General features: G+C 47.0%; 1 protein-coding gene across 3 annotated transcripts in view; it reads left to right on the top strand.

Moving 5' to 3' along the window:
• The first annotated feature begins 6,037 nt into the window (after positions 1 to 6,037).
• The window catches only part of PHIP (pleckstrin homology domain interacting protein), a 156,250-nt gene continuing 151,076 nt past the window's right edge, over positions 6,038 to 11,211 (top strand). For 2 of the 3 annotated variants that reach the window (XM_068281525.1, XM_068281524.1), the window contains exons 1-4: positions 6,038 to 6,226; positions 6,337 to 6,395; positions 6,546 to 6,575; positions 7,065 to 7,124. In XM_068281525.1, the coding sequence (XP_068137626.1) occupies positions 6,184 to 6,226; positions 6,337 to 6,395; positions 6,546 to 6,575; positions 7,065 to 7,124 (192 nt within the window). In that variant the 5' untranslated portion in view covers positions 6,038 to 6,183. The remainder of the gene's footprint in view (positions 6,227 to 6,336; positions 6,396 to 6,545; positions 6,576 to 7,064; positions 7,125 to 11,211) is intronic. The other variant, XM_068281526.1, reaches the window with a different exon arrangement.

Here is an 11,211-nt window from a genome sequence, read left to right as displayed (position 1 = left end):
TCTGACACTGTAGTTGCCATTGGCAGGTTTTGGTGCACCGTATCAATTGTTATGTATAGAGTGCTTGGGGGGCCCCAATGTAAAACTTGCATCAGGGCCCACAGCTCCTTAGCTACGCTCTGGCCTCTGTATATACATATAGACACTCTTGCAGTTGCTCCTGCTTGTAATTTTTGCCTGAGGAAGTGGGTGAGACCCGCGAAACGCGTTGCAGACATTTGGAGTAAGAAATAAATGTATTTTTGCATATGATACATTCTGTCGTGTCCTTTGTGGGTAGGTATCCCCCCCATTTTTAAACCATTCTTGACTTGTTTTATACTTCACAGGTGCCTCTGTACTTTCCAAGTGATTGGATTGATATCCACCAGGTGGAAGTAGCCACCCACTTCACCAACAAAATTGTCTCCATCCGCCAGGAAATATCCAATCTTCACCTCCCACCCCCTCCCAACCAGCTCCTCCTCCACCCTATCCTCCCCTCACTCCTACTACCACCGAGGAAGTCAACCACCTACTGCAGACTTCCCATATCACTACTTCCCTCCTTGACCCCATCCCTTCTGATTTACTCCAGCCTCACTTCACGGAATTGGCCCCAGTCCTCACTACCCTGTTCAACCTCTCCCTATCCACAGGCACCTTCCCCTCAGACTTCACGCAGGCCATTGTACTACCCCTGCTCAAGAAACCCTCCCTCGACCCCTCGCTACCCTCAAACTACCGCCCTATCTCCCTCCTCCCCTTTGCCTCAAAACTCCTTGAGCGTCTGGTTCACAAATGCCTGACCCAGTACCTCAATGCCAACTAACTGCTAGACCCACTGCAATCTGGATTTCGGCCTGTCCACTCAACCAAAACTGCTCTCACCAAAGTGGTCAATGACCTTGCCTTAGCTAATGCTGAAGGTTAATACTCCATTCTCCGCCCTGTCCTGGCTTTCATCCTACCTCTCCAACCGCTCCTTCACGACCGCCTTCAATGAGTCCTCGTCCACCCCCAACCACCACTCGGTGGGAGTTCCCCAAGGTTCGGTCCTTGGCCCCCTACTGTTCACCCTATACACATCCTCCATTGGCAAGGTTATCTCCTCCATGGGTTTTAACTATCATCTGTATGCAGATGATACCCAGGTCTACCTCCACACCCCTGACATATCCACCACTACCATGGACAAGGTCTCCTCCTGCCATCTCCTCGTGGATGTCAGGTTCCTGAAACTAAATCTAGACAAAACGGAATTTATGATCTTCCCACCCCGGCCATCCATGAACCTCCCAGATGTGCATGTCACTGTTAACCACACTACCGTTCACCCTACCTCTCAAGCCCGCTGTCTGGGTGTCACCCTGGACTCCGCACTCTCCTTCACTCCAAACATCCAAAACCTCACAAAGTCCTGCAACTTCCACCTTCATAACATCTGTAAGATTCGCCCTGTCCTGACCTCTGCCACCACCAAACTCCTCATCCATGCCCTCATAATTTCCCGCCTTGACTACTGTAATGCCCTGCTGTCTGGTCTCCCCATGACCCGAACAGCCCCACTGCAGTCCATCATGAATGCGGCAGCAAGAATTATCCACTGCTCCCATCGCTCCACTACAGCGGATCCCCTCCTTGAATCCCTCCACTGGCTATCCAGTCCAGAATCAGATTCAAGATCCTGTGTCTGACCTACAAATCTGTCCACAAAACCTGACAACCCACATTTCCGATCTTACTCAGGAGGTACACACCTAGCCGCTCACTCCGCTCTTCCAATGAACTTCGCCTAACCGCCCCCCGCATCACCCAGTCCCATGCATGCCTCCAGGACTTCTCAAGAGCTGCTCCAACACTATGGAACTCCCTACCTCCACCCATTAGGGAAGCCCCCTCTTTCAACATCTTCAAGAAAGCCCTCAAAACTCACCTTTTCACTCTGGCCTACTACCCCTCACAAGTGCTCTAAACCCACAGCTGAACTCTGGTCCCCTACCTGTCGCGTCCTTACCTCTCCCTCTAGATTGTAAGCCTTTGGGCAGGTTCCTCCTCCTTTTGTGTCCTACCTGATCATGCACCTCCATTACTGTGAACCCATGCTATGCATCTGAGTGAACCTAACTTGCCTAATCTCCATGCTCCCATCCAGTGACTGACTAAGCATTACCTTGTACTCATACTGTGCTGCATGATCTGGTCTTTCTTGTATTCATGTATTGTCATATTGCTGTATGTCACCCCTAAATATTGTATGTAACCTAAACTAATGTCCAGCGCTGTGTAATATGTTGGCGCTTTATAAATACAATAAATAAATAATACTACCCCTTTTTTCTGTCTATGGAGAGCGACATCTTAGCCTGAGTGGAGACATGAAAAATTCCCCATTTGTGCATGTAGTGATTGCCTGTGGCGGCGATCGAAAATCATACATCATTCCAAACATTTTTTACAAACAAATAACTGCAAAGTGAGGTGTGCGTAATTATTTGGCCCCCTGAGTCAATACTTTGTAGAACCACCTTTTGCTGCAATTACAGCTGCCGGTCTTTTAGGGTATGTCTCTACCAACTTTGTACATCTAGAGACTGAAATCCTTGCCCATTCTTCTTTGCAAAACAGCTCCAGCTCAGTCAGATTAGATGAACAGTGTTTGTGAACAGCAGTTTTCAGATCTTGCCACAGATTCTCGATTAGATTTAGATCTGGACTTTGACTGGGCCATTCTAACACATAGATATGTTTTATTTTAAACCATTCCATTGTTGCCCTGGCTTTATGTTTAGGGTCATTGTCCTGCTGGAAGGTGAACCTCCGCCCCAGTCTCAAGTCTTTTGCAGTCTCCAAGAGGTTTTCTTCCAAGCTTGCCCTGTATTTGGCTCCATCCATCTTCCCATCAACTCTGACCAGCTTCCCTGTCCCTGCTGAAGAGATGCACCCCCGAGCATGATGCTGCCACCACCATATTTGACAGTGGGGATGCTGTGTTCAGAGTGATGTGCAGTGTTAGTTTTCTGCCACACATAGCATTTTGCATTTTGGCCAAAAAGTTCCATTTTGGTCTCATCTGACCAGAGCACCTTCTTCCACATGTTTGCTGTGTCCCCCACATGGCTTGTGGCAAACTGCAAACGGGACTTCTTATGCTTTCTGTTAACAATGCCTTTCTTCTTGCCACTCTTCCATAAAGGCCAACTTTGTACAGTGCATGACTAATAGTTGTCCTATAGACAGAGTCTCCCACCTGAGCTGTAGATCTCTGAAGCTCGTCCAGAGTCACCATGGGCCTCTTGACTGCATTTCTGATCAGCGCTCTCCTTGTTCGGCCTGTGAGTTTAGGTGGATGGCCTTGTCTTGGTAGGTTTACAGTTGTGCCATACTCCTTCCATTTCTGAATGATCGCTTGAACAGTACTCTGTGGGATGTTCAAGGCTTTAGAAATCTTTGTGTAGCCTAAGCCTGCTTTAAATTTCTCAATAACTTGATCCCTGACCTGTCTTGTGTGTTCTTTGGACTTCACGGTGTTGTTGCTCCCAATATTCTCTTAGACAACCTCTGAGGCCCTCACAGAGCAGCTGTTTTTGTACTGACATTAGATTACACACAGGTGCACTCTATTTAGTCATTAGCACTCATCAGGCAATGTCTATAGGCAATTGACTGCACTCAGATCAAATGGGGCCGAATAATTATGCACACCCCACTTTGCAGTTATTTATTTGTAAAAAATGTTTGGAATCATGTATGATTTTCTTTCCACTTCTCATGTGTACACCACTTTGTGTTGGTCTTTCATGTGGAATTCCAATAAAATTGATTCATGTTTGTGGCAGTAATATGACAAAATGTGGAAAACTTCAAGGGGGGGGGGGGGGCGAATACTTTTGCAACCCACTGTATATACTCTATGCAGATTTTTAGCAGAAATGATTAGAAGTAAATATCTAAACTGTATCCATAGCTTTATTCCCAACACCTGCTTTGGTTACATTTGTTACTTGTTTCACTTCTCTGCATTTTCTCAGTCAGGTCCTACATTCACAGGGAGCAAGTGTGAGAATTAGTCTCCAAAAGCAACACAGACAACAATATAAACAGATTCTAGCCTTTCCCCAACTGTTCTAAATAAAAAAAGGAAAAATGTTAGAAATTCCACTTTAAAGGAAACCAGACATAAAAATAATAAAAGATTTATACATACCTGGGGCTTCTTCCAGCCCCATATGCACGGATCGCTCCCACGCTGCTGTCCTTTGCTGCCTGCAGCTCTGGTACCGCGTCCTGTAACTTCCTCCAGTCGCGGCCAGTCTGCGCAAGATTTAGTGCGCTCTCTATGCATCTCTCCCGTGGCCACCAGGAAGGAGGAGGAAGCCCCAGGTATGTATAAATCTTTTTTTTCCTGTCTCTGGCACACTTCAATAATTCAGCATCAAGACCAGAACAATGTATCTATACCCTTGATCATTTTTTTCCATTACTAATAAAATCATTACTTGGCATTATGATTTTGTTTTGTCATCAAGAAAGTGGACAAGTTCATCAGAGGTTTTGTGTGTCTGATTAAAAATGTCTACCTGTTTCTGTAAAATAAAGTATTATGAAGGGCAGCGCATGCGCAGAAGAGCTGACTGGCGTGACTGCTCAGGATTACGAGACTGATTGCGGCTGAACGGAGGCACCCAGGAAGACGGTGAGGGACGCCTCCGTGCTCATGGCGCTGGAGGAAGCCCCCGGTGAGTATAAAATCTTTATATTATAATGAAAACTTTACAAATGTTATTTATTGTTGTTATTTAGTACACTTTAAAGGTGACCATTAATGATGCAATCTTGATTGTACAATCTTACCACTTCACTGTAATATGAGAAACTACCTTAAAGGTAACCTTAAAGGGGTTCTTTCGCGAAAAAAGTAGGCAGTTAAAAAATGTGACAGATGACAGGTTTTGGGCCAATACATCTTTTTAAGGGGGATTCTCAGGGCTTTCTTTGTTTTCAACAGCATTTCCTGAACAACAGTTTAACGGCCAAAATAGCAAGATACCAGCCGGCCTCCCTAATCACTTGCACACTATTACGTCAGTTAAATTTTGCAAATGTTGTTCAGGATATGCTGTTGAAAACAAAGTAAGCCCTGAGAATCCCCCTTAAAAAAATGGACTGGCCCAAAACCTGTCATCTGTCACATTTTTTAACTGCCTACTTTTTTCGCGAAAGAACCCCTTTAAGTAAAAAAAAATGAGTTTTACTCACTTGGGGCTTTACTCAGCCCCCTGCAGCTGATCGGTGCCCTCGCCATGTCCCTCCGATCCTCCTGTCCTCGCCGGCGGCCACTTCCAGTTTCACTGTCACTGTCCGTCAGGCTGGGAACGCGAGTGATTCTTCGCGTTCCCAGCCTGACAGACAGTGACGGCGAAACCGGAAGTGGCCGCCAGCGGGTACAGGAGGATCGGAGGGACACGGCGAGGGCACCGATCAGCTGCAGGGGGCTGAGGAGAGCCCCAGGTGAGTAAAACTCTTTTTTTTTTTTTTTACTTAAGTGTCACTTTAAGTATCCAAAGTACATTTACTCATTTTACCCTTATACTATTTAGATTTGGAAAGATTGTACAATCAAGATTGTATCACTAGTGGGCACCTTTATATAAAAAGTGCTAAATATGTATTTGCTCGACTTATACATCACACCTAACAGAATATGTTACGTTATTAAGCCAACTGCGCAAAAATAGGTAATAAAACAGTGGTTCTAGAACAGAACATTAGATAGAATATAATAAAATACTATTTTTTCAACTGTTATTTTCCATCTGAACTGGCAAGCAGTGGGAGTACACATAATAATTATAATCCCTATGAGAATACAAGGTTGCTGCTTATAAATTCTGGGGGGTTTCCAAGTAGGTGGAAGTTATTCAGATCAGCTCTGCTAGGAAAAAAAAATAAAAAATAGTACGTTGGGGACTTTTTTCTTGTCTTCTTCAGTGCTGGGCGGAGGGATACCACCACGGGGAGTGAGGCTCTCTCTCTCTCTCTGTGGCTTGTTGTTCCTCCTCCCTCCGCCTGGCTTTGCATGGTGGAGAGCGGAGGCTTCTCTTTCTCCTTCCTGCTGTAGAGCTGACAGCTCCAGGGGCAGGGCCCGGGGAACCGCTCCGGCGGCAGCAGTACAGGAGGGGGGGGATCCCCAGCCACCCCAACATGTCCTCCTCCAGCAACCAGCAGAGCATGGAGCTGAGATCTGGTACGAGCAGCCCTCCCAGCCCCCATCAGCGATACACAATACATCGTGCATGGATGTATACAGCACGGCGGTGTGTATGTCCGCTCATCATCTGTTTCTGTGTCTTGCAGAGCTCTATTTCCTCGTTGCCAGATTCTTGGAAGATGGACCCTGCCAGGAGGCGGCTCAGGTATCCCATCAGCCTGGGAAGGGGGTGGGTCCGCTTGCTTCAGGCTCAGCACTGTGCGAGCCCCCCTATGTGTGCGGATGATGAGGGGGGGCTGGGGGGTGACACACTGGCCACTGTGACTGAGTGACCCCCTATGTTTTCTCTCCGCAGGTCCTGATCCGAGAAGTAGAGAAGAAGGAGGTGAGCTGGGGGGATCCAGGCTGGGGGAGATGACTGATACTGGGGTACCCCCTAGATCTGAGCCCGTGTGGAGGTGTGCGGACCCCACAATATGTCACACTGCCCCCCTTATGCAGCCCGCACCGAGCTTGTTCTCCCAAGACAACAAGAGAATTAATGGCAAGGATCCGAGGCTGCCGCTCCTCCCCCTCCCAGCCAGGCAGCGATTAGTAGGGGGCGTGGGAGCCATGGCTGGAGTATTGGGGGGCTGCAGCCTGGCTCCCCCATGTCAGTGGACCCCCGTGTCAGTGGATTGCAGGCTGCTGACATATAGGGGTTGGAGGAGCGGCGGCCGCAGGCTGATCACAGGGCGAGAGGCAGCTCTCCTCTGACGCTGCAGCCACGAGTCTCATTTACAAATGAATATAAATATAAGTGGTTTTTGATGCGATTTGAGCAGGAGGTGTGCAGCTAATCGACCCTCGTTCTGCCTCTGTTCTCTTATTGCAGCTCCTGCCGAGTAGGGTGGACTGGACGGGCAAGGAGCACGCCAGAACTTACCAGAATCTGGTGAGTCTTTCCTGCTGCCCAGGAAAAGTTTTTTTATTACCTTATATTTTCGCTCAGTGAAATAAAATTGAATTTCCCGCATTTTTTGTACCTTCCACTGATGTATAGTGCGTGCAATATGCTTGCTTTGCCTCTCTGGTGGCAGATGGGGGTCCTAGATTGCTGTCTGCCTAGGGGGGCTTTTACATGATGTTGGCAGTATCGGGGTGACTTGTTACCATGTCGTTAAAAAGTCAGGGAAATGCGATTTGGATGTGCTGGAAATAAAAGAGACGTCATGGATATTGTGTGTGTGGTGGAGGGAGGAGGGAGCATCAGCCCTGGAAGCAGAAGTGGAGAGGGAGGAGGAGAATGAGGGAGGGCTCTCTGTAATGCTCTCTCTGTGCAATGAGAGCCTTGCTACACTAAGCAGCAGTGTGGCTGTGCCTCAGGCTCCACTCTCAGCTCTGCAAGCATACCTCAGCTCAAAGGGGAGCCTGCAGATCTGTTTCTTCCACTGAAATGCAGCTCTGTAAGTAGCTTTTGTGGAGTCTTTTTCTTTCTGCATCTTTATGTAGATCATGTTAAAGTGGCCATACATCTGTCGATTAACCATTAGATTAGATCATTATTATTGTATCCGTGCTGAAATTGGTTAAATGTATCAATTGGACATGCTGGGAAATCTCGGACTGATGTGTGCGTTAACGGCATGTAATAATCGCAAACAATGAGTGACGGAAACCTTCAGCCACTGACCTTCCTAATGTTTTATGTACCCCGTGTCCGTGCATTCATACCTTACCTGTTGCGCCATCCCCAGTGTCCATTGCTGTATCCACACTGTATTCCTGCATTGAAGCCCCATGTGACTACTGGCAGATTGAACAAGTGTGGTATCGCACACATACACACACGCCCCACGTGCAATAAAGTGGTTGGTGTGCCAATGCAGAAAAACAGTGCAGACATTTGGGGACAGCGGACAGGTAAAGTGCACATGCCCAGACGGGGGGGGGGGGGGGGTACATAAAACATTGGGGGAATGACTGCAGATGTGGTGTCACAAGGCCGATTCCTGATAGTTTTTGATTAAATCAATAAGGAATTGACTTGCAATGTATGAGATCTGTTGTTTGGTTTAATCTGCCCATCATCACTATATGTATGGGCACCTTTAAGTGTGATCTATAAATCTTATCGTAAGACTATTGTTCCAAATTCTGTGTTAATATATATACGTACATACATGACAGTTTTAGTGCCATTTACAGATTTATACATTTTAAAGAAGAACTCTGCTTTTAATTAAAAAGGTTAGAACAGGTACTGCTACACATCCTTTCGTAGTAATTAAAGGGCTTTCATCATTGAAGCCTCCAGCAGCTAAATACAGTATGTTTTCTGGAAACCATAGCAACAGTGTATGGATCTGTACTCAATATCTCCAAGACTTCTCATCTCTCTGTTTATCATTGGCTTATTCAGCAGTTCATACGCATTGACAAGACAGATTTCTAGCTTCTCATTGTGTGTATCTTTACTGTAATGACTCATTACCTGGGAAAGAAGTGTTGCAAGTCTGTGTGAATGCTGCTGACACATTGGGCTCTATTCACTAACAGGCAAAAACACAGCAAAATTTTACCGCTATATATCTGCCAGCGGTAAACTCCGCATTTTTTCCACATTCACTAATATTTTCCGCATGCGGGAAAAAAGATGCGGAAACAGCCATTATTCATGCGGGAATCATGCGGTAAAAAGGCCGCATGAAAAAGTGTTTAAAAAAAAAAGTCCACCAAGCACAGCCCTTAAAGAGACTCTGAAGCGAGAATAAATCTCGCTTCAGAGCTCAAAGTTAGCAGGGGTATGTGTGCCCCTGCTAAACCGCCGCTATCGCGCCGCTAAACGGGGGTCCCTTCACCCCCAAATCCCCCCCCCCCGCACGACTTGGTCGTACATTTGGTCGCTCCTGGAGGCAGGGCTAACCGCCGCAGCCCTGCCTCCAGTCGCGTCTATCAGCGGCGCATTGCTGCCTCTCCCCGCCCCTCTCAGTGAAGGAAGACAGAGGGGCGGGGGAGAGGCGGAGATACGCGATGACAGACGCGCGTGGGGCAGGGCTGCGGCGGTTAGCCCTGCCCCAACCAGGAATCGCTCCCCCGCTGCACCGAGGGGATTTGTGGGATCAGGGACCCCCGTTAAGCCGCGGGATAGCGGTGTTTTAGCAGGGGCATACATGCCCCTGCTATTTATGAGGTCTGAAGTGAGATTTATTCTCGCTTCAGACTCTTTAAGCCTCCACACTTCATTAAAGTCAATGGGATGCGGAATATATCACCTACTATTTGTAGGTGATTAAAAAATCGGTAAATAACGACGAAATGATGCGCCTGAACATTTTTGAGAATTGATTTTTTTATTGCGGAAAATACCGACTTTTGCGGAAATTTTTCCGCATGAATCCCGCACTTTTACCGCACTTTTTCCGCATGCGGAAAAAACATGCAGAACATTTCAACTTGACGGTATTTTGGTCGCAAACTTCCCGCATGTACTTTACCGCATGCGGGAAGTCTTTGAGAATACAGCCCATTGTCACATTGTAAGGATGCTGTGCATGCTGTATTCTTTTGTGCGCCCTAATTGTTTGCACCCGGAACTTTGTGGTTCTCCCCCCCCCCCCCCATGCATTGCAGTGTTATATACAGGGCACAGCCGGTGTATTGTTGTAACACAGTTTGTTAAAGTACACTGTACTTACAATGTATGCAGCTGATTTGATGAAAACTGGCTGTTTGACGCAGCTACACATAGATGTCGTCTTTGTGAACTGTCTTGGCTTTTATTTGTTTTAATCCATTTGATCCAGTGCAGTCAGTATTTTCTGAACCTACTTCTCCCTAAAGGTGCGTACACACGCACTACTGCCGGCAACGACTAGTCCGCTGGACCCTCCCGCTTGGCGGACCTTCAGCCGACAGTAGTGCATGTGTACGTGCTGTTGGCGGACTGATAAGGCTATTTCTGATCGATCCGCTAAGCGGATTGTTCAAAAACAGCCTTATCAGTCCGCCTACAGCGCGTACACATGCGCATACTGTCGGCTAAAGACCGCCCAGGCGGACCCGTAGTTGCATGTAGTAGTGCGTGTGTACGCACCTTAAGGGTCTTGTTCACACCTTCAGCTTTTTTTTTTTTTTTTTTTTTTTAAACTGCCAGCAATTTTTAAAATCGCCTTAAAAGCGCTTGTGCAATGATTCCCTATGAGAGTGTTCACATATGAGCGGTTAGATTCCGTTTTGCTCACCGAAGCACTGCCTGTACTATTTTTGGGGCAACTTGCCTATAATGGATAGTATAGGGAAATTGCAAAGTGCTTATAAAAGTGCTTTGTATAGCGATTTCCCCAGCGCTTGCATGAATAAATACATTGTATTTATTCATTCCCGGGTGAAAGAGTTCACTTCTTGACTGACGTTAGAAAGTTAAAAAAATGAATCGCTCTGCAAAAGCGTTTAGTAAAGCGCTTTACAAAAAATCCCTAACGCACAGGTAAGCCTTGGGAGCCACAAAAAAAATGTGCAGTAAAATGAGTGCTTGCGATTTTTATGATGTGAACAAGGCCTAAGGATACTTGCACACCAAGACGTTGCGTTAGGTGCTACGTTAAGGTCGCATAACGTGCACCTAACACAACGTATGGTGCTGCAAGAGCCGACGGTAGAGTGAGCCGCGTTAGGCGGCTCGATTCCTATAATGTCTCCCAGAGTCTCTCCTCAGCGCCCGCCAGTGCAGTGAATATTAAGTAGCCATGTGCGCGGCTACTGTAGCTGGCTCTCCCCGCCTCCTCTCCGCCCCCCACTGCGCATGTGCAAACAGTCTAACGCGGCTATAGCCGCTCCAACGCCGTAGCATGCTGCACTTTGCGGAGAACTTTCAGCGTTACATGTGTGAACAGCCCACTTGTGTTACATTGCTGTGCGTTGGGGGAGCGTTACAGGCGCACTAACGTGCGCCTGTAACGTCTTGGTGTGTAAGCAGCCTAAAAGGAGAACATTTGATATAATTATTCTTCAGTACTCTGTTTGAGTCTTGGTTGCTATCA

Source organism: Hyperolius riggenbachi, chromosome 4, assembly GCF_040937935.1.
Source record: "Hyperolius riggenbachi isolate aHypRig1 chromosome 4, aHypRig1.pri, whole genome shotgun sequence".
NCBI lineage: Eukaryota > Metazoa > Chordata > Amphibia > Anura > Hyperoliidae > Hyperolius > Hyperolius riggenbachi.
The sequence above is the reverse complement of the archived record's forward strand: the minus strand, read 5'-3'. Positions and strand labels throughout refer to the sequence as shown.